We start from the raw sequence: 23,417 nt of genomic DNA on the forward strand, positions 1-23,417 counted from the left end.
TTTGCTTCAGCAAAGTCAAGTTCATTGTACGCTGAGCTCAGACGACAATGAGAAATGAAACACCGAATTTCACGAATTTACTCGAACGTCTAACGTTTAAAAATATTCTAGATTCCGCAGCATTTGCGAATTCAGAGTGCGAAATGAGACAGCCGTCGAGAAGTGTTGGGCAAAGACGATCGATTCACGCAGCAAAAAATTCCTATTCCGTTGTCGTACGCTGCTTAATCCAAGAATCTTATTCCTCCAAATCCCCTCCACCAAACTTCCTCCAGCATATACGCGCTGCTGTACCGCGCATATATGTATATATTTATTTAGCAACAGTGAAAACATTATAAAGGAGCGTTGGAGAATCGCGAAGGCGACACGCATGGAATCCCGTATTTCTCGCTTCACCGAACGAGAGAAAGAAAGAAAATAGAAAGGCAAGAGACGCGAAAGATACGCCGGAAAATTCGAGAATGAGCATTCGTTCTTGAGGAAATTTCAATGAAGTAACATTCTCTCAATCTCATCTTCGTCCCATTCGTTCCAACATTATATTATTCAACATTATTTCAATATCCGAGATATTAATGGAAACAAGTCAAAAGGAGATCTCGCTCAAATGCAAAGTTTCTTTGGAATGGCAAAATAGAATTTCGCGGTACTAATTTTCTTCGCGCCAGCAGCGCAAGACCATGAGCATTAATTTATGATTTTACAAATTGAGTCACTCGACATTTCATCATCTTAGGTTCGAGGATCCGCGGACTCCTCGAAGTAATTGTGGCTTGCCGAAGCCTCATATTTCCAGGATTCGAAAAATATTCGAGAATATATGAAGACCGCACTGGTGTGTGTAATTGCCAGCAAAGTTTTAAAAGGATTCGCTATTCTTGATTGGGCACGTGGAAAAGTAAATTTTGACCCGGATTCTCCGAACACTTTACCGTAGATTATTCCCTTGCGATCGATGTTCACAGATGCTTTGAAGTTTTCCAAAAATAAATGAGTATTTGATCCCTAATTTTGGGAAATATAGCGCTATAAATATAGCGGTTATTTCAGGACTTTAAACTCGATATCGTGCATGCTGGTGCTCGAAAGTTTGATTTCAGATTCCTCCGAGATGTAACAACCACGATTATTAGATTATTGGGGGAGTTATATCCGCGAGTTGGCGAACATTGACCGGAGGATTAACTTTGGAACGTGACTGCGGCGAGACCACAAGCTCAAAATCGCTGGGGAATGTTTTTGTTTGTGAGGAAAAAAGTAGATTGGAAGGAAGAAGTCTCGAGTCCGCTGCTAGCGTAGGAATGCAAAATTGGAAGTTGGGAAGGAGTATTTGGGGGTGTCATACTCCTATATCCGCGTCGTTACACGTCCCGTCGATATAAATATCACGAATGAAGCGATAAATTTCAATGCTATCCGTGGGGGGATCTCGTCCGATGGATGGATGGCGAACGAACGCGACGTGACCCGGAAACTCGATTTTTTCGAAATTTACCTTCCCTCCCCCTGGTCAGAGTCTGCATCTGCATGTTCCGCATGTATCATGTACTTTTTTTTCACTCTGCCACGTTTTCACATACGTTCTCTTCCAAAATCATTTTTCTCGATCGTCTGCAGTCACGTTCTGTCGTTTGTCACGATACGGAAAATCTACATACGCCCAACATTCCCGACTTCTGCGGCCTTTTTTTTCTAATCCCATTCTCACCAATTTTTTTCCCATTTTCCGAATAAAATGCCAAACAAGAAATACATTTTTCGCTTATGTTTCTGACTTGATGACTCGACGCGAGTCTTATCTCGTTTCCCTTCAAGTATTTTCCTTCGTGCAGAACCTTGTGAGAAATTAAAAGTTCTTTAATATTTGAGTCAACGAATTGCTACAACGATAGAATTAAAAAAATAATAATAATAAAAGAAATATGTATTTAGGTTTCTTTCGATCACAGAATTGAGTTCAATGGTATTCTTTATTCTTTGAAACGAAGATACTCATTGAAGGAAGATTGCGGAGAAAATGATTTCAGCAGTATCAATTGTGCGTGTTCTGCTTCGTCGAAAAGTTATTCATTAAATGCAATCTTTTCGGTAGAGCAACAAGAGAAACGTTCCGCAAACGTATACATCTGCAGTGATACATTTCATCTGAATATTTATTGTGAGAAGAAAAAAAATGAGACGACGTTCGTATTCGAGATGTTACAGAAAGAGAATGAAAGTAGAGTCGTGAAAGGCTCAAGGCCGAGCTCGACGAGAGCGCAACAGTAACGATCGGCAAATTTATAACGATGCTGAATTGCGGAAATCCTTCGCCGGAAATGCCGCGGTTCATTCTTCAAGATCTTTTATGTCTATGCGCATATTACTTTCTTCAGATTTTCTCATTTTTCAACGAGTTCCCATGCAGGTACGAGCTTTTGTTCGAATTCAGTTCTAATCGATCTATAAGAAATGACTCGAAGAATCCTGTACGCTGGTTCGTGGACTCATTCGACTCGAAAATAATCAGCATCGCTTTGAACGTCGATCGACGGTCGCTCGTACAAAAAGAACCCAAAAAATGTCGGCAATTTTCACAAAATTTATACGAAAAACGTAAGTTCATTGAATTCGGAATAATCAAATGGTCCAATCGGCACTTTCGTTTTGAGCAGTAAAAAAATGCATTCGGAAATCGCGATATATAAAATTTTGCTCGGATTCTGCTACCAAGACACAACTTTACCTCGCACGCATGCGTATGGAGGCGTTGCGAAAAGAGTGCGCGAGGAACGTGACGATAAATGTGCCCAGTCATTAAAGAACTCTTCGCAACTGCAACTGGAACCTAAAATATACGATGAGTACTCCGATCGCGAAGTTCTGAAGGTAGTGCACTAATGTGCTCCACTCTCGAGCGACGTTACACGGAAACACGTAAATAAATAGAATTTCCATAAGTAGGAATAGCATTTGGAACTTCGTTGGAGCATGAGGGATGCAGAGTAGATTTTATGAGGAGTGTGCGACGTGAGCTCGAGCTTTCATCGCGATATATTCGCTCGAACGAATCGCGGTCGAGCGTCACTAAGACGTCAAACTATAAGTTTTATATATAAATACAGGCATTTTATGAGGGACGAAAAAATGTAGGTGAAAACTTGTACGGTATGTTGAAACGGTCGCAGCCTACTTGGCAATTGTTGAAAAACGTCTCGTTTTCATTCCTTTCGTGGTCCCCTGCTCCGTATTAAGTTTTTATGTTAATCAGTATAGTTTCGATACTTTGGTATTCGTGAAAAGTTGTAATTGAGAGTGTTCTATTTTCTAGACCTTGACCACGCTCTCAAAGTCGCTGTTTGTACTTGCGAACACTAACCTTTTTTCGCGTCTCTTCTGCTCAATTATCCATTGCTTAAATCCTTTCTGGAATGCAACATCGTACCGGCAAATTCACAAACGACCACTCGCATCTCACTGTAAAACGCACTCAAATCATTTGACAGAGTTTCGTTGAACAAACTTTGATCAACTGCGTCACGATAAATGGGGCCGGAAAACTTTTACCCTGGCACTAATCACTGGCACCGTGCATTCGTTTTAGAGACGATTTGAAAGGTCACAGTCGCGAAGAAGCGACTGCAACAGCGTAGAAAGAAAAAACAAAAACACGAAACTGGGGAGGCGATTTCAAATGAAACTTTTTGTGAAGAATTATTTTTGGAAAACTATCCAAGCGAATCGCGCGAGAGAAAAGAATCGAAGGACAAGTTGCATGAAGCTCGATGGCTCGTCGAGTATTTTCGCACACGTGAGAGCCACGCGCGTTATCCATCACCGTGAGCCGACTGGCTGTCCAAGTCCTCGTTCCCGAGCAACACGCCCGTGCTAGTAAAAGTAACAAACACATGGACACCCGAGGCGGACAGTTGGTCGAGAGAATATGAGACTTGCCACCTGTGCTCTTCCTTCTACCTGTTGGCTGAGCTCGTCCACGAGGGAGAGAGAAAGAGAGAGTGAAATAAAAAAAGGGAGAGACGTGGAAGCGAGACGAGTGGAAAAGAGAGAAAGAGCTTCCTGCGTTCCCTGCTCTGCTCTTTCGCTCGAGCGTATTTCTCTGTTGGACGTGGGGACCCGCGCATTTGATAAACTTCGCGTCGCAAGGTGGCAAAGTGGAGGAAAGCATGCGACCAATAGTGGCAAAGAGTGGATGAAACAGACGATGAAGACGAGACGGTAAAAGTGAGTCTTTTCGTCAGCCGGTTGGATCTTCACCTGCGTGTGGGTTCCCCAGACTCCTGGACCGGAGGACGAGGATATTTGTTCCCTCGAAGATTCTTCGGTCGTGAGAATGGCGTCGAGGAAGAAAGTCCGCCCAATATCTTGAGAATGAATAACTAGAAACTCTGTACAATCGAGTTTTTTGTGGGCTTGAAACTCTGCGAGTAAATCGGAAAGGAATGGCGAGGGCAGGCGTTACGCAGGATGGAAAAGGCCCCGAAATGGAGGAGAAAGGGCCGCTCTGGGAACGAGAGGCTCGTTTTATCAACGTGCACGGCGGGTGAACGTGATACACATTTGAGCCGAATACGAGCTCGAGGGAGACGTGAAAGTGTGATATAGTTATACGAGGGGGTTGGCGTCGGGGGAAACGGGATCCACGAACCCTCGGCTGTCCCGGAGTGGGGGAAGGATGCACTTCCGTCTCACCGAACACTTTCTGTACGGATGCACCGGTTAATGACGCGAGTACATGGCTGATGAGCTGCAGAGGCTCTTCGCAGACAAACCCATCGATTTCATCAAGTTTTTTGACTCCGAATAATAAGCATGGCAATTGTATCGTACACGGGGATCGATGGCTCGATAAGTGAGCGCGTTGCAGCTCGAAGTGTTCGAGCTTGAAGATGCGATTCGCACCGTGTTATTTCGCCGAAACGATTTTCCTTTCACTCAGAATCCCTCCCAATGTTAACGTCCTCCCTCAAGGGAGTTTTTCAAATCGAAACAAAAGCGATGGAAGAAATTGCTCGGTAATTACGAAACACTCGTCGTGGCATCGAGGATTAAAAAAACGTCATTGATCGAGGTGTGCTAGCCTATTCTTCGACCGACTTGGCTCGACTTTGTGTTCAGCTTTTCTTTTCTTCGGCCCGAAAGGCCAAGGACTCGTGACCCGTAACTATATGATCGATGAATAGCCAGCACTGAACGTTGATGCGAAGAATTGATGCTCGAACCGACGTATACGCGCGGAGAGGAAGAAAAAGCCTCCAATCGAAATGCATTTCTCTCTTCGAAAGTTGAAAAACCACTGGAAACATAATGTAGGAAATGGAGTATATACATTCGGACGTCACTTGTTTAACACGATTCGTGAATAAGCCAAACACGTCAGCGAAAAGCAATCGACGAAGAAATATGGGGAGCGAGCGCTGACATAGTTTTCTGTCGAAACGTTTAGCGGTGAACAGTTTCTCGGCGTATAAATCGCAAACTCTCGATCCAGTTGTGCTCCGCACTCTCTAAAATATTCACACGTTCAAAATCTTTTTATTCCTACACCCCAGTGTCGCGGAGGAGACACGAACGTGTCTTCTTAAAAACGCAGTTGCATGCGGGCTGGGCTCGATTTTTGTGCGCAGCTCGCTCCAACGCCGGTGGCCCTCACCGCTTCCGGTATCTCCGGCGAGGGAATCCCTCGATGACTCCTCCCATCCTTTCGTTGTATTATGTGCTTTGGTGAATACTTCGCGTTGCTGTATACGCCGTTTAACGCGTACACGCACACACACGGCGGGGGAAACGCTCGTGTATTCAACCCACGTCCACAACGACGCAACACATTTCTCCGTGTAGATGACACACGCGCATATGCACGTGTGTCTTTCATACATTATAGCCTACAGCAGGGAGAGAATGAAACGGTTCTGGCTTTTAACAATTCCGCTTGCGAGCGTAATGTCTCTCTCTTTCTCTCTCCCCTTTGTCTATCATTTGGTTTCCCTCGTTGAGCGAGACTGTTAAATCGCGATTGGTCGAGCAACCGTTTTATTCGCGAGAGGTGACTTGGTCCCACAGCAGTTTAGACTCGAGCTTGAACCACCGAACCGTACACTTTTGACAGTCCGCTATGTCGTTGGGAGAAATGCCGCAGGTACGCCGCGCGCTATGCGTGCGTCCTGGGCTCTGAAAACCTCGATTCAAGCCGCACGATGTATACGACGCTTCACGCAGATCGATCGGAGCCTTTCTTTCACCTTTTTGCTCACACTTTCCCAGGTAAGAATCGGCTGATTGCGCCATTCCTATTCGAGGAGCGATAAAAGGGGTTTTCCTTCTTCGATTGGATTGCTTCGTGTCGCGTGTTTTAGCTCGTGAAAAAAAATATAAAGGAAAGTAAAATTCTGCGATTTATTGGCAGAATATTCGATCGAATGTTGAATTTTTCAACATTCGATCAACGATTGATAAAACGATGACTCGGTCGTCGTGCTAAATTGTGACGTTTAGAGCACTATATATTTTGATGCGTTTTCACTGCATGTTTCCAGAGTCGAAACTCTCATTGGGATTGACGCGAGGAAGCGGATCGAGGCTCATATCAAAATCGATTAATCCAGCACCGCGCTCGATGGAAAATCGAGATAAATTGTTGAGCGCGTCCGAGGGAAAGAGAGCCGGCAAAAAAATGGTTATTTATTAAAGTCAAAACGAAGTCACGTCTGTTTGCGTTCCATCAGGGTCCGCGATAAAACTCACGTGGAAATACATAGCCGGTGATTTGTTATTTTATGTTTTCCAACGTATACGACTGCGGATACAGGGACAGGTTAGCACGCGAAAGCGTCGAGGAAGCTCCGAACATGCCCCCGCAGCAACGAGACGTAACCCACACGCCCTGGCGGCGGGTGTCGCGGAGAAAATTGAGAGCCACGAAAGAGAAGCCACGTATTGAATAATTAATCGACAAACTCTCCTTTTCCCCCCTCTTCATCTTCCTCCTGTTTTCCCGAGAGCTTTTTCGATCGCACGGAAGTCCGTTACGCACTCTGGAGCTCCCTGCGCCCCGCTCAATTCTTCAACTATTTCTCGCATTTCCCTCGATTATGTCATTCGTCTCGTGGTCGTTTTTCAATATTATCGCCCTCGCGTCTTGCTCCATCGAGCGAGTCATCTCCCTCAGCTTTTTCCGTAATGACCAGCCCCCTTTCTTTTCATGACAATTCGCCCAACCGACCGAGTGATTTCCATCGTAAACGCGGCATCCTGTCGTCGGAAACTCTTTCATCAAATTCATCGCACATTCTCAAATCTGGGCTCTTCTCACATCGAATTCGTTGCTATTCACATTCTCAGATCGATCTTCGTTCCTCCGGTGTCATTTACGCGTGTTTTCCGCAGTCATGAAAAAAATTTGGGCTCCGGACGTCCAATAATAACGGCCAAACGATGACCTTCGACTTTAATACACGTTGAAAAGTCCAGCTTGAAAGGTGTATGGAAATTCAATTAAAGTAATGAGGCAAAAGAAACGTTTTTCGTTTGCATTCCTTTTCATACGAGTTGAGGAAACACGCGAACTCATCTTGCCTCTCATTCTTCCGTCACTTTTCTATCTCGGGCATATAATACGAAGCGTCGGACTCTTCGCTTTCGTAATTATTCAGAAACGTCGAGTTTCGGTTGGCCCTGCACGTTCTCGTACTTCCGGTCCGTGTGCGTGAGCTCTGTACACTCTCATTTTTTGCTGCCACGGAGGGAGTGCTCCCGGTGAATTCATTTTTTACCCTCCGCTTTGAAGTTCCGGTCTGCTGACAACGAGAACCGTGCCCGAGACGCACCGCCTCAAATCTTAAGAAAATCCGAATCCCCGAGTGGGTCATTATAATTTGAAAGGAAGCATTCAAATGCTCGTGGCGCGCTGTTCGGGCCACCAGAATTTCCATTCATTTCAATGAAACAAAATACATTTTGCCTTTTCGAATAAATTCATCTGAAAACGCGTGGATTTATGAATTTTTTTCTATATAATCTCATCATTATTTTGGAGCGGAGCGTTGCTTCTTCGATCCAAGCCCATTCGAGGCTCTGTTTGCACAGAAATTTTCAGTTTTTCTCGCGAATTATTTCAACTCCAATCGACTCTCGATTAAAAACGTTCCGCAATCTTCTTTTTCGTCATAAAAGGCATTTCCAGTGGGGAAAAAAGAGTCGATAAAACTCGCTCGTTAATGGACAAAACAAGCGATGAGTTTACGAGACGATTACATCGTGTCATTCACTATAAAAACGGCCATTCATGAATCGAGACGGACACCGAACACCGCTCTTGTACCAAAGTCTATTTTCATGTTCGCGACGAGTAATGTTATGGATTCGGACGTCTGTGTGTATAAATACAGCGACTGCGGAGGCGTACAGCTTTTATTATGCGGACAACGTGGAATTTCCTTCTGGGTATTACCATCGTTGTTGATGCTGCTCGAGAAGCGGACGAAAGAAGGAGAAAACGACGCTCGCGGAATACTCAACAAATCGCGATCCGGAATACACCCACGCGCGTTTGAGGATGCGCGTGTGAAAGTATTTCAAAACGACCGAAAAAGTCGGTTTTGAGTTTGCGACTTTATTATTTTCTTTCCACAAAATGATCGAACGTAGGAATATCATTTTTGAAACTGTTCTCGTTGCTTGCGATTCTCCGGACCTTTCATCTCCGCAAGAGCTTTGATTAGAGTTTTATTTTCGTTTCATCGATATTTCGAACCTCCCCGTCCGCTGATTAGTGTCCCCGTGGTTGTTTCATCGAGAAGTTAGCCACTGTAAAATGCGGAAAGCTTCTCGTTTTCCTCGTTAAGGATTGGTCAGACGAAGAGTCCTCTTGCATGGATCGTGTTCGTGCGTGCATGTGCTTGATCCCGTTCCTGAAGATGCACGTGTGATCGTGTGCATAAATGAAAGGAAGGCGACGTCGAATGCTTTGTGATTGATAAGAAATTCGAAACTCCGGGCCCCGGCTCTTCTTTCCTCATTTTCAGGCTCACATTCGCTGATTCTTGTGGCGAGGTGCGGGATCGAACTGAAATCGTTGCACTAAAATATATTTTTTGGGAAAACGAAGCTCTTTTTCTTCCGCATTTGCACTTCGTTTTCAATTAAAATGCTGGCTTTCGAAGGTGTTCAAAATTCAGGGAAAAAAGAACGTTCTAAAATTGTCAAAAATGCAGTCAAACGTCTATCTTCGTATAATTAGAACGAGCAGAGAATAAAATGAAACGAAACTGAATAATCTAGCTTCGACCGATAAAACGGACTCTTCCTGTCACCATCACTGTCAAAAACTGTCTTAATCCCTGACGTTAATCGTCGATCCTACGGACAGGAGCCATTTATTTCCAAATCGGGGTTGCTCCGGGACGTTGAATAACGCTTCCAGTCTCTCTGGCCACCCTCGGAGCCACAGTCACCGATGCCCACTTCCTCGCATAATGGTCGAAGAATTAACCAGCCATATAGGCTCCCGGGGGTGCTCGGGGGGTGGAAAAAATCTTGGAATCACTTCCCATGTCGAAACAAATGCCATAAGGTGGCTTTTGACTCCTCGACCGAAACCAAACACGGTGAAACTCCCACCCTTTGGCGTCCCGACGCACCCGACGTCGACACAGCTGACTCCGTTCCAACGTCGTCACTGTGCGAGGCCGTCAGCGAAGTCGATCTGGAGTAATTTTGTTATTAAGGAAGTTGAGGCTGTACAGTCATTTTTTTTACCCAAAAGTGATGACCTGTACCTTTCAAAAGTTAGGCCAGTTTACAGTTTGGCAATGTTGCATACACTTTAAAGAAAAGTTGGGGAAAAAAAGACGAAAAACTGGTGAAAGCTCGGTCGAAAACACGAACAGTGACGATCCTAGCCTCAAAAAACTGCACGGAAAACAGATTATTATTAATATAATCTCAGCAAATCTCGTAATAAATCTGAAAAAATTGACATTATTCGGCAAGCCTTGCTCATGTTGCCCAAAAAATTTCATATTTTTAGCATCATTTTTAACGGAGATATCACTGAATGTGTCTTGACTTCCATAAGATTACATGTTATTTGGCCCAAATTGTTATTGATTTTTCTCAGCAACGACGCTCCTAAACTGTCTGAAAATTTAACTGATTTTTTTTTCCACTTCACTTTATAAGATGCAATCGGTTTAAAAGCGGTGACATCATTTTCATTCTAATGCCTCAACTTCCTTAAGCGAGCGGGTACTTCGAGTGATGTATACTTTACTGAGTCGACGACGAAAAAAGTGTCCGAACATTAGCCGATTTTTGACGAAACTGTAATCAGAGGATTTTACGGTAGAGAAAAATGTTCAGTTTATTTTCAACAAACGCACTACGGGAAAGTTTGAGGATTTCGAGGAAAAATTTAACACTTTTGCCAGGAACAGTATTCGTGGGGAGAACGAAAGCAAATACCGGCAGTGGAACATTTCAATTTTCACGAATTACTGAGAATTTGATTACATTTTTCTGAAATAATGTTGCCTTCCTTTTGCTCGTAACAACGAAAATAATATTCCAGAAATAGACTCCAGTTTTCATTGCTTCAAACAGAAAACACAAGAGCGAACAAAAAAAGCAACATTGCGAAACTTAATTAAAAAAAGAGAAGGTACACCGCGGAGCCCGAAGAAGAGAGAAATAAAATTCAATAACACCCTCATCGTTCGTTACGTCCGTGTGTCGGCGGTTTAGCTCCTCTATTTTCTCGCTCCCACTAAAAAGAAGCTCGTGAGTCCGGGCCGTGAAAGTTTCGCGGCACCGGATTACAACCTGACACCGCCCGGACTCTTGTTCTTCCTAACTTAGTCAATGTCCCATCGCATATTCTTTTAACACTCGAACGCAAGAGCTCGTGAGAAAAGTTTGAAATTCCGGCCATCAAGCCCCAGGCTTCGTTTGTAGCAGAACTGCTGGATACACTTACCGCTCAAGGAATATGAGTTGTTTATTCCTCGGTTTTGACGATACTTTAATATCGGAGTAAGAGAGTTGAACGAGAGCGAAGGATCGAGGTAAAAAATGCACGAGGGGTTCGCCACGAACGGAACGTTTCGAGGGACGTTTTGCCCCAGCTGACCGGAAGGTTAATCGGTGGAGAAAATACGGTTGTTTAAACAATGCCAATGTTTACATTCGGAAAAGTCCGGCTCAATCGGAAGCTTGCGAAGAATCGACAAATAAACGTAGGAGAGTCGAACGGTTTGTCGCATCTTCCGCTTTGCTGGAGGAGCGATTGTAACTGGACGGAGAGGAAATGACCGCTCGACGAGAATAAATTCGAGCCGGATGTGTACTTTTGAAGCACTCCTGCGAGAGAGTTATGAGCTGCGTTCCGCTTCGCGCAGGATGCAAGTACGACTCGAGAAAGCTCTCGCTTTCGAGGAAAGTCAACGCTCCCTGAAGAGACGCTGTCTCTCCGGGTAAATATCCTCGATGCAAATACAAATGATCTTGCAGGCATCGGAGATGGCGATAGAAAAAACGTTTGCAAGCTTCCGAAGTGCGCCAGGATTAAGGAAAAAGAATTTCGGAATGGAAACGACACTTTCATGATATTCCAACGGCGTTGGTGAGTGGCTAAATAATTGATTGAGTACTGCTCGAGTACAAATTGAAAAAGAATAAAAAGTAGAACTGCCGTCTTGGAGCGTAATCATGTGCTCGACTCCGGTGGAATTGATCGAGCGCTTTTATCGAGATTCGAAGAAGATCGGGCACAAAAACCGTCCGAGAGTCGTGCTTGTTGAGAGTTTTACTTGGCTCTTTCGAGGACTCCGAGGACGTAAGGTTGAGGATTATATGTAGCCGGAGAGACGGGATTTAAAAGCTGTTCGTCGATTTCCTCCTCACGTTTCCTCGTTACACATAGAAGCGCTGTGCATGTGTTTTTTCCGGATCTCGAGACATTTTTTACGTTCTCACTTGCGTTATTCCGTACCAGAAGAAACAATCATCGGAGTCCGGGAGCAATGCTGGCCGAGAGACGCGCGTGCGTTGAATTCAACATTTGGCAATTAGGATCGCGGTGATGAGATTTGGAATAAAGGAACTCGACTGGTGTATGCGCTTTTCGAGAAAGATAAACAAGCGTAGATTGAAACGTGCACGGTGTTACCTCGCTTTTTTAATAATTGCTATTTTCCCTCCATTCCAACTTCTACTGGAGCTTTTCCATCGAAAAAATGTTGCGAATAAAAGAAAAAAGCTCGCAGCCTCTCTCTATTCTCCCCGCTTCGTTCCACCGCACGTTTCCCTCGTTTCAAAGCTGTTGAATTTTTTCTCCAAACCATTGAAAATATCAAACAATCGAGACGTTTTTTCATCAATTCTTCATGAACGATTAATCAAGTATTTTTAACATCCAATGTTTTTCCTCCCTCGAAAAACATTCAAACTATTCTCTTTCCATTTCACTTACGCGTCGACCATTCAGCTATTTCGCGAGATAAAAAACCCTGCGGATTCTATAAACCCTCGCCCTCCTCGAACGACTCGGTCTCGCACCCAGCAGTACCAGCGCGGTAATCAAATACTTCCAATGAAACATTTAGAGCCAAGCCCATCCCGCTCCGGACTTTCGGGAATGAAAATTCTTCATACTATTCGAGCAGTCAGTAAAAAAGAGAAGCTTGAACTACCCAAAAAAATGATGAAAATCGAGCTAAATCTTGTTTCTTCATCCAACGGATTGAGCGTTCTCGAAATGAATTATTATCAAGTTCAAATTACCAATGAAGTCCATTATTCAGTGACAAATTTTTTAATGATCGCCATCGTCGTTTACACGATGATTATAATTGAATAGACTTCGAGTCTAGAGAGCGTACGTGAATTGAGTTTATCGGACGTGCCAAGCAGGGAGGAAAAAACTATCGGAAAAAAAATTATCGGGTGATGTTCTGTTGCCCGATAATCGTACTAGGCTAAAGGTTAGCTTGGAATTTCATTTGCTATATCACAGGCTCCTGACGAAGATAAAAGCCATTTGGTTTGGTGAACTAATCGAAGTTGGTAGGTCGGTGACTCCTGCCAGCCACACGGAGGTCAGAATTTCGTTGAATTTTTCGCTTTTACCGTAGTCAAAGAGAGAGGAGCTCGTGCTCAGCTGTGACTGATAGACCGATATGTAGTACATCTCTATTTCGTTGGAAAATAGATACTTGGATTGTCCAGGGGAGCGCGATATTTTATATCGAGTAAGATAAAACAAAAAACATCGCGGAATAATTGAAAAAAACCGTACGAAAAAGTCTTATAGCTTTGAACTTATTTGCCGAACTCTGCATGCCGTTTGCTTTATCCTGCTGTTCGTATATTCCTACCCTTCTGTGTACTTGAGCCGGAAAAAGCTGCCAATACGAAAAAACTGCTTCCCCGTTTGCCTAAAAACACATGAAGCTTTGACGGGTCGAGGCTGCTTCGTTGAAAAACTCTTGCAGAGTTCATTAAAGGGGAACTACCGTTGGCGTGTAAAATTGTGATAGTTTTAGCACTGGGAAAAGTGACGGCGCCACCAAAACTGTGGATCTTGCGACAATTTCGCTTTGAAATTCACCGAAAATCAATTCTACACGAAATTATTATTAACGCAGTATTTCCGGTGCACGTGTACCGAGACCGAAAAATGTTTCGTGAAACGCGCGAGCAGGAGGGTGAGGGAGAAGACTGAAACTGTCCCTTAATCTGGGACATTGTCGATTCTCGTATCTCCGGCATCAGGTCGATATTTTATATTCAGTTGGAATATTTTAACGGCTTTTGTGCGTCGGAAAATGCGGTGAATTTCCACGCTCATTCGTTTTCTTCTGCGCGCAGCTGTGACGTTTCTACGAAAATGCATTTCATTCTGTTGCTCGGGGGGAAGCGAGATAGTGGAAGCACACGGAGATGTATTTCGTGTCAAGACGTTGTCGCCTCCGTAGATATATAAATTCTAAACTCACTACCATTTACAGCCGAGTGTCGAAGTAATTGCTGCGGCTTGATTAAACGGTGCAGTCGGAATAATAAAAAATAGAGTTTCTTTTATGATGGAACGAAAGAAAGCGTCTTTTTGCTGGCTGCTCGCTTTGGCACGGTAGCCTCGGAACGGCGGCAGCAGCCTTCTTAACACACAAAAGAAAAGCATCGGGTGAAAAAGACGAGGGAGCTCTTTTTTCACGCGCGAGGTTACTCGTGCACGAGGTGGCGACCGACGATATCGCGTGCTCCGACCTGAGACACATCTGTGATATCTTTTCCCGGGCTTTTCAGACGTCGCGAAGCAAACGCGAGGAGACAACGAGGAACTCTACCGAGTAATCTTCCAAACGTAGGTATATACCTCCACGAGAATATGAAACTTTGGATTCTAGTCCGACGTACGAGATCTCTGCTGCAGAAAATTTCGTCCTTTTTACTTCATCAAGCACTGATGCGAATGAAGGCGCTTTAAGGTAACTACTGTACTGCATTGCAATTTTCAAAACGATTTTAGACCAAGTTTAACGTACCGATTAAATGTATCGTTAGTGGAATTGTATTACAGCATATCTTATTAAGATGTAAAAATATTAAAAACGCCAGTTTTGCGAAACCATCAACTGATGAATGCAAATTTCCACGCTGACACATTTTCACTGGTATTTTTCAAAGAATTATCTGCGTTTTTTCATCGATTTTATTGCAACAAGTCTCATTTTGCTCGCCAACCGGTCCTCTATGAATCGACCCGGTAGTTGTTTTTTTAATTTGATCGTTTCACTGTCGCAGCTAATTGTTCATTAAGTGAAAAAACTTTTTCATTCATTATTTCTGAAGGAATGAATTTAAAGGAAAATCTACGTGATGAATTCGTAGAGGATCAGTTGAGGAACAAAATGAGACTTGGTGCAATAGAATCGGTTAAAAAATATAGACGATTCTTTGATAAATACCTGTGAAAATGTGTCATCATGGAAATTTGCATCCATCAGTCGATAGTTTTGCAAAACTATCATTTTACTTGGTCTAAAAGCGTTTTGAAAATTTAGCACTCGTTTGACTAGCATGCAATACAGAATGTTTCACGATCTGGGAGAGCAAAATCGAGGGCCGTTGGATCGCTGGACTCCTGAAGACAGCTCACGATCCATCGTGTCTTTCAGCATGTTGCTTTCGAGAGCTATCGAACGACTCGTGGATTCTTGATCGTGTTTCCGATTCTAGTTGCTGTTTGATTATTTAATTTCGCAGAGGTTTACGCGGGAGGAAAACCGTTAAGAAATTTTCTCTCTTGGAATTGCCTCGTCCATTCTGACCTGGAAATAGCTGTCATTTTGGGACGGTCTGTATACAAATGTATTCATGGGAGGGTTGTAAATTTCATCGCTGTTCTACTTCCCCTAGCAGGATCTCCCGGTCTCGCGTCCTCACTGTAGGCACGCTTTATGGTAGTATCCTAGCAAGCAATAAGGGTCATTCTGGACATTGTGTTTCCGCTCGTTCTCCATTGAATGGAGAGACGAGACGACCTACTGTCTAAGTTTATTCGTTCGACGTTGGCGCTTTGTGACTCGGCCCGTTACTTATATTCCGAGTTCGATATGACGCTGTCGTATTCTTACGGTAGCCAAGATATCGCACTTTGATTTCTTACGGGAGCTTAGTACGAACGAGAGGGCTTGCGCGTTTTGTTGCTCGTCAAATTTACCTCGTTTTTTCTTTATCGCGGCCCGGGCTCGCTCGTCTTTTTTATTCCTCGAGAAAAGATAAATTTTGTGCTTCGCTTTCTCGATACACGATTTCGGGCTAGAGCTTTGCATCAAAAGCATCGGGATTTCTTCCGTATTCATGGCTACCAAGTTTTTTATCGATCACCCTTCCCAGTCGCATTTTCAAAAAGCCCTCGACACCTCTGACTCCTCATCCGTGGACTCGAATTTTCAGAGCACAGCCGAGCTATCGTGGAAGCGTCGATTCGACTAATTGTTATGGAAACGCTGTTTGTTTCTTGAATTTCTACCCCGGAATAACTGATCATTCGAACGACCCTTCAAACGCATTTAATATCAATAAAATAGGGTCGCTCATGCTCATATTAATCATCCTTTCATGCCGATGAAATTGCGTTGGAACAGTTATCTTAATTGACCACACGACAAAGCCAAATTACTCGTCGTGCTGGTTACACGGTACGTATACAACTTTCTTTAACAGCTAAAATTGGATTGCTCGAATCGTCGAAACGCTCACGCGTGGCAAATGTTGCCATAAAGCAGCCCCATCAACGGTTCTGATGGGAACAATTCATCTTCGTACATGTTGCTTATACGATGATTAGAATTGGTTTTAGGTAATTTCCTAAGGGTTGCTTGCGGTCTCTACAGCGATGTGTTTCATCGTGGTAAGTTCAAGTTCGAAAACGCTTTGAGAACTTCGACATTAGCGAGAAAGCGGACACACAGACACAAAGCTTTTCTCCCATGTGGCAACAATCGACTTTGAGGTTTGCTCAAAACTCGTGCAAACTCTCCTAACCCCTCGCAAACGAGGAGACTCTTCGAGCGAAAGTGCAGGGTTCGTGACTCGACATTCGTGTCCTTATGAACAATAAAATAACTAACGACGCTTTTTTCATTATTTTCATTAGCATTTAGCTGTGAAAATAGTGTTGACAATCGAACACAACTCTTTTCAATATCTCACGATCATCTCCCACGATTGCGATCAACTTTCACGAAGAATCGAAAGAGATAGGGGCGGGTACGAATGGAAAGAAAACACACAGAACCGCAGGTTCGTATCTCTGATAAGAAACGTTTATATTTTGTCACCTTCTAGGAGCGTCAAGACATTTAAACACGCTGGAATATCGACTTTTGTCACAAAGCTCTTAAATAAAATTTACCCGTTCATCATTCACAGGAATGACAGCAGTATTCTTCGTCGGGTTGTTGACTCATTGAATTTTTATCACACATATAACGATGGTAGGCTGGGAAAGTCAAAACAGTGATTATAATCGCTTCGAATAAAATCATCTTCGATTGAAAGAAATTTGAATTTTCCTACATATTTTCTACGTATGTTTTGTTATTCACGTACATTATTAGGTCTTGAGCTGCTCTCACTCTAAAAGTATCGATTAAAATGCATTGCAAGTTTCTGAGTAGATGTTTATAAATTTCCTGCAGATTATTCGTTTCCGCTTGAGTAGGAGAGACGACATTCTCCAATTGCTGTCGAAAAGCTGGGTCCTTGGGAACTTTTGCAATAGCTTGTTTCAAGCCCAGCATGTGAGACGTCCACTGTTCATCTGTCACGTTGATAGAGCCAGGGAAAACTAGAAACCCCCGCGATTGTTCTCGTGCCATGTTGATGAGCGAGGACTTGACATTGGATTTGAATGTCTTACGTACCTCCATGATATTCGGACTTGTAGATTCGCCGGGCACGACCATAGCTGCCAACATATTTTCCTGTGTTTCTATCGTACCCAACTCTTTAATAGGGCATGCGATATCTTCTAAATACGTAATCGCCAGTGCAAGTGTAAAAGGTGTTATAAAAAATTGTCGACAGTTCATATAAATGTCAACCATCGTCTCGACAATTGGACGAAGCTCTGCTCCCTGTTCCAATGTTTGAGTATTGTCGGATTTTAAAGATTCATGTCTGGAGTTCATTAAATCAGAGATTCTCGATTTGATCGTTAACACAGAATCCTGCCACTGTTCATTCGTTTTCTGACGCTCACCGTCCAGTCGTGCAATAGTACTTTGCAGAATTGGTACCAAGACGTGTTTTTGCACTTCCTCATAAATTTTCGCCACTAGACGATTGGGAACATCTTCTGGGACGAGTTTTCCTCTCCATGTTTCAAAATATTTTTTCGATGCTACCATTCGTCCCAAACAATTCTCTTTCTTAACGAAGTACCCTCGGTACGTAGTGAGTCAGAGAGTTTTAGTCTTCAATATGGGTAACGTAGTATATATTTCGGCAACACCGTAGCCCCTGGGTTAGTGTACGTGCTCACGTACAAGTGCAAGCATTGAGTCTACGTATATTCGCGTATAGGAAACCCAACTTCTGCGTGTTTCGTTTTTCATCAGTGGGTAAAGAAATCCGAAGTGTGTACGGGAAAAGAAACATCCCTAACCTCAAAGAAGACTTCAAAAATGATTAAATTGACGGTGTCTTCTTTTCATATTTTCTATTTCTTATTGTTTCCGAAAATAATTGATGCCTGAAACACACAAAATGTTCGTTACAAATGTATAATATTTCTTTTGCAATACTGTGTTTGTGTTTCTATCGTTTACTCAATTTGCGCATGTTCAGACAGTTTCGAAAGTGCTGCTGTAACTTATATTCGAATGAAGCGTCATAACCTACAATTCTGCGGTGTTGCCACATTTGCGTGTTGCTCAAAAACCTTGTCTTATTTCCAGTCATTTCTTAGAACACAAGCAAGCTTTGCATATTTTCCAAAAAGAAAAATGTTCATTGGACATTCGTTTATATCTTCTCCAAATTTTATCAAAATCTGTTTGTTAACTTCAACGTTATAAATTAAAAAGTGCGTCTGAATCACAGATTCACATAAGACTCCATGTTAACTGCTTCAAATTAAATCATAGATTTCTCTTTTCAAAGTCAACCAAAGGTCACAAAATTTTAACTGACTCATTTTTCGAAAGATTATGACATACTTACAAATTTTTATAATTTTCTGTTTGTTAATTGATTTACCGAGGGTACTTCTTTAATGCTTATTTCCATCAGGCTTCTAGTTCCACGACTATGATGAGTGTTGAGTGTACAATTAACTATGAAATTTCCACATTTATCCACCGTCACGGATTCCATGATTTTTGGACTCTCGCACGCAGGAATGTCAGTCTCCGTGATCCAACGAAGTAAATTTTTGCTGATGTGATCGACCAAGTCCTTTGGCTTTATTGGGTTACCTTCGTTGTCGTGCATCGCGGGGCAGTTGTTATCAGCGTTGCTACTCGAGTTTGAATGCCTCGACTCGATCGGATCTGCCGTGGACTCTTCACTCGAAGAACTGGAAGAATCGTCTTCTTCCTGTCCAATGGTCGACCTCGCTTGTCTCGAGCCCTGATTTTCCATCGATCGTGGATCGGTAAATATGAGTCTTGCGTCCATAATTTTGTCCCCCTGGAACGTGACTTTGACCGAATTTGCTTTTCCTTCGGGGTCATCAGAGGGCAAAACGACATTATTCCAAAGCGGCAGCATCAACAGACGATTCAGATCGATTTCATCATCTTCGTCCGTCATTCCAAAATGATGCTCCGCCGACGAGGCCTCATCCGAATGTTCCTTGGACCCCGATTTATCGAATCGATCCTCGGAACTGGTTGATTTTGAAGAACTGTCCCACGCGTGTATCGAGGCAAACGGCGATTCCCTCCACTTCGATTCCTCGTTCGGAGGATTCGTGGCTGTCCTCGTTCCCAATTCGTTAACAACATTTTCGCTCTCACTCGACGATTCCGTGTGCGTTTCACTTTCTATTGTTGTGACTTCCGCATCGTCTTGGTCGGGTGACCATTCGATCCCATGTGGCGACAGGGAATTCGAGTTTATCGTTGAATCTAGGCCTACTGAATCCTGCGGCCATTCCGATCCTCTGTGAGGCTCTGCAACGCTGTTCCGATTCACCATCTGATAATAATTCGTGACGAATACGCTCCCCATCCAGCCGATTATGAGTACCAATTCGAGGTACAGAATCACTTTTGTCAACCGTAAGCATTGTGAACAGTGGTTGCTCTTGAGATCGCGGTGCTGGGAATCTTCGCCTGTTTTCCCCTCTCGCATCAAGCCCTCTTCAAGAGACGTCTGCTTGTTGACTGATAAAAATAAAGCAAACAATTGACATTAAATTTTCAAGTATCGAACCTCGAGGCTCCCAAGCCCTCAAAAAGTGAGCAAAAATATTTCAATCTACAGCATCCAAACAACAAGGACAAAAAATACACATTTTTCTTCTCACCGTGGTATCCATTCGCGTGTAGTTTCATGATCAACGGTCTCTCCCGAACTGCGAGATCACTCGTTCTTGTTTAATAACGATGTCGTTCTCCCCTCGCATCGACGTATTGCGGAGAGTCATATTTATGGTACAGACTACGAAAGTCAGCGATAAGGGGACTATCGTTACTGCTTGATTTCTATGAAGTTCCTTACTCCCGACGCAGCGAGCTGGTTTGTGTCGGAGGTGACTCGAGTCGAGGGGAGCACACGGAGATTATTCATATCTTTGTAGATGAGATATTTTCGTCGAATAATTGAGAATAATAGGAAGAAAATATGAAGAGAAATGGAATTCGAAACTTGTTCTTAGTTTTCTCATCGCTGCTACATCAAGATGACCCTCGACCCCAGCGTATGACACATTTTATAATGCTCAGATTAATACAGTTTGTTGCCGTTACGACTTTCCAGCAATAACGATTGTTTATTTAGCACAAGAGTATTACGTTGATAACAGGACTGACATGAATCTTCACTCCGCACAATTATTCGTGAAATCGTCAATGCACGTTTCATTTCTCGATTTTCCAATGAATAATCAATGTTCTCGATACTTTCGGTTATCAGTCGTTAATGGATCAAAGTTTATCTGATGTTGCCCCAAACGTACGTGCGGAGCTAGTAGCAACAGCGAATGATCGCGATGACGCGAGGCGAAAAATGATGAGAATTTCAATCGCATAATTTCTTGATTTTCTTGGACTTTCGATCCTTTCGAGCCACTAATCTATTTGAAGCTGAAGAGAAAGCAATAAAATAAACTGGGCCAATTCTCGATTGAATAGCTCGAAAACTTCAAGTTTATTGTCCAAAGCTCATTAAACGAAGTGCAATTGTAGTGCTATGCTGAGACGAAGAATGCGGTTGAAATAAGTGGAAGCTCAGATGCTGAGTTCAGAGGAGAATCGTGGGCCACAGAAGTGCTGACGGATTAGTGATCATCCACAAGGGAGATACAAACGTAAGCTGTGTTTGGAGTTTGGCGTGAGGAGGGATTGATAGGAGCACATATACGTCGTTTGATGTTTCATTGTAGGAAAATGATTTCGAAAATAGAGCAAAATTTGGGAGCAAACTTTCGCAATTATCGTTCCCCTAGCGTCGTAAAAAGTACATTTTCATTGTTTATTTAGCCCAAATCGTTATTGCCATAAAGCGTTAATTCTCTTCCACTTGAAAACGCGTTTTATTTGAGAAAAAACACATGAAAATGATGCTGTTTGGAGAGTCATTCGCCAGGAAAACCAGCGCGAGGTTGAAAAATATTCTTCGAAGGTAAACAGTAAAAATGTTGAGAAACAATTTGACGATGATAAAAATAAATTCCAATTGAAGATACTCCGGTGTTCTTTAATTTACAATCTGACGCCGAACATGCCAATGAAATCACAATGTACACGCGCTGACCCACTCCGGCCGCGTAATGAAACTGATACTCACTGAAATTTCGACTGCACCAAGACTGTGAATGGTACTTGGTGGTTCTCGAGACGTTTCTACTGCGGGAGGATCGGGGCAAAAAGGAGAGAAAGATCTCACGACTCGTCGGCTACTTTCAAGTATGTGCTCAGCTTATCCACACTTTGGAATTTAATTATACGAAAGCGATATTTTATTACGGTACACCGAAGCTGAATCCTGCAGTGACTTTTCACCTCACGAACTTCTGCGGGGTTCGGAGCACATCTGAGAGAGAGAGAGAGAGAAATTTTCGGAAATATTTGCTCATTCGCTTCACCGGAGTGGCGTCTTATAAGATGAAAGATTTAATTTCGAAATGAGTCGAGAAGAACTCGAAATACTTCACTTTGATTAATTTTCCCAAATCGTAAGACAGCTTTTTGTCGATTTTTATTCTTTGCAACGAGTCCTCTGGATAATTGAATCTTGATTGATATCAAGTGAATTCGAATCGCGTTAGAGAGCTGTGAATTTCCTTGAATCACGAAGGTTCATATTATTTTGCAGTTTACCAGATTGCGAAGTAAACTCTCTTCATATAGCGAACGTGGCGAAGGATGTGCACAAATTCTCTCGTATTCTCGAATGTACTGTCTCGGTAAGAAGGAACCATGGGACCCTTGGGTACGCCGTTCTTGAGCCCCACGTCCAAGAGATATTCGGATTGCGAGATTGGACCAACTAACTCCGCGAAAGCGAGACGAATCTTAGCCACTGTGTGTGTTGAAGGTGCTCGCGGAGGCTCGAGCACTTTCTTGAATTAAAATTCCAATCTGTTTCATTCTACTTTATCGCATACCTAATTTCTCTATACAGTCGAGAGAATCTTCTGCGTGAGTTAAGTCGGCAATTTAAGTGCGAGACTTAATGCAAATGGAATCGCGTTTTTTCTTTAGTCAACAAAAAATTTAATTGCACGATTATAAAGTTTCGAGTTTTGTTCATGCCACTCAAGATAATCCTGATGAAGGATCGTCGCAGCGAAAGTCAAATGTAGATTCATGGCATGTTGGACTTCAAAGGGGATTATTCGTACTGAAAAAAATTGAATGACTCTCCATCGACGATTCAAGTCCAAAAAAACCATGACCATGACACGAAAGTGTTTCTTAGTCCATGAAAAAAAAAATGCGAAACGCCATAATGAAAGATTGAAATAAATGAGCATCTCCGGAAGGGATGGCAAGAGCACCAAATGTATACGAAACAATTTCCTGGACATTTTTTTCTAATTGCGGTCACGATTACAGGGACGACGGTCTTCGGACTCGTGGCTGACTGCAAAGTGAGTATTTCTACTTGAACAAAGGACGCGCGCCTCTATATCCGGCGAGCTTTTTGCTACTCTAATTACGTCAAGCTCCGTTCTCGTACGAAGATAGTTATAGTTGAAGATTGTGTACGAGGTGATTAAACTCTGGCAGCTTTAACACAGCCCCAAGATTTATGGGGGCAAAAAGTTCATAAGCTATTTTTGATTTAAACAATATCCCTCGGTTATTTTCCAATTACGGTGACGTTAACGTCTTTCAAAGCGTCAATCAATCAAGCCCCGAAATTACGACGTCCCCGTAGTGATAACCTGTTGATCTTTCCATCTCTGCGGCATTATCTGGGAAACGAATTTGCAACGTCATTCGCACCTGTTCCAAGATTATCCAAAAGCCTCTCGCATTACGTGATAATTTCAGCTGCTTCAGACTCAAACGACTTCCTCCCAGTCCCCAAAATCAATGGCACGTCCTCGCACCACGATGTATCAAAGAATAATTTACATACGATTTCCACAGATGGAAGGTAGATGCAAAAAAGATTGCGTTCAGCGTCCAGAAAAATAAATAATTCATATATTTTCAATGCGTTAAGCTACAGAGTTCGAA

At 43.0% G+C, this 23,417-nt stretch overlaps 3 protein-coding genes across 5 annotated transcripts in view; 1 reads left to right on the plus strand and 2 right to left on the minus strand.

Annotated features, from left to right (window-relative positions):
• The window catches only part of Phlpp (PH domain leucine-rich repeat protein phosphatase), a 74,324-nt gene extending 70,834 nt beyond the window's left edge, over positions 1-3,490 (minus strand). The window contains exon 1 of the mRNA XM_043419259.1: positions 3,362-3,490. The gene's annotated coding sequence lies outside the window, so the exon portion shown is untranslated. The remainder of the gene's footprint in view (positions 1-3,361) is intronic.
• LOC122410782 (telomerase reverse transcriptase-like) overlaps positions 1-23,417 on the plus strand; it is a 100,827-nt gene that overhangs the window by 63,632 nt on the left and 13,778 nt on the right. The gene's annotated exons all lie outside the window — the stretch shown is intronic.
• LOC122410783 (uncharacterized) lies at positions 16,811-20,185 on the minus strand. 2 transcript variants are annotated; one of them, XM_043419214.1, is made up of 3 exons: positions 20,036-20,185; positions 18,763-19,892; positions 16,811-18,256 (listed from the first exon to the last, which is right to left on the minus strand). In XM_043419214.1, the coding sequence occupies exons 1-3, from the start codon at positions 20,061-20,063 to the stop codon at positions 18,224-18,226; spliced, it is 1,191 nt and encodes a 396-aa protein (XP_043275149.1). In that variant the 5' UTR covers positions 20,064-20,185; the 3' UTR covers positions 16,811-18,223. The 2 variants fall into 2 exon arrangements, with proteins under 2 accessions (XP_043275149.1, XP_043275150.1); XM_043419215.1 differs by having other exon boundaries at positions 18,727-19,892.

Source organism: Venturia canescens, chromosome 5 (genome assembly GCF_019457755.1).
Source record: "Venturia canescens isolate UGA chromosome 5, ASM1945775v1, whole genome shotgun sequence".
NCBI classification, from domain to species: Eukaryota; Metazoa; Arthropoda; class Insecta; order Hymenoptera; family Ichneumonidae; genus Venturia; species Venturia canescens.

Bases quoted from the DNA above. Each gene is read 5' to 3' on its own strand.
- LOC122410783 (XM_043419214.1), bottom strand. From the start codon at position 20,063: ATGAAACTACACGCGAATGGATACCACG. The intron at 19,893-20,035 runs GTGAGAAGAAAA...TATTTTTATCAG, and splicing joins ACACGCGAATGGATACCACG to TCAACAAGCAGACGTCTCTT. The intron at 18,257-18,762 runs GTAAATCAATTA...TGTGTGTTTCAG, and splicing joins GCATTAAAGAAGTACCCTCG to GCATCAATTATTTTCGGAAA.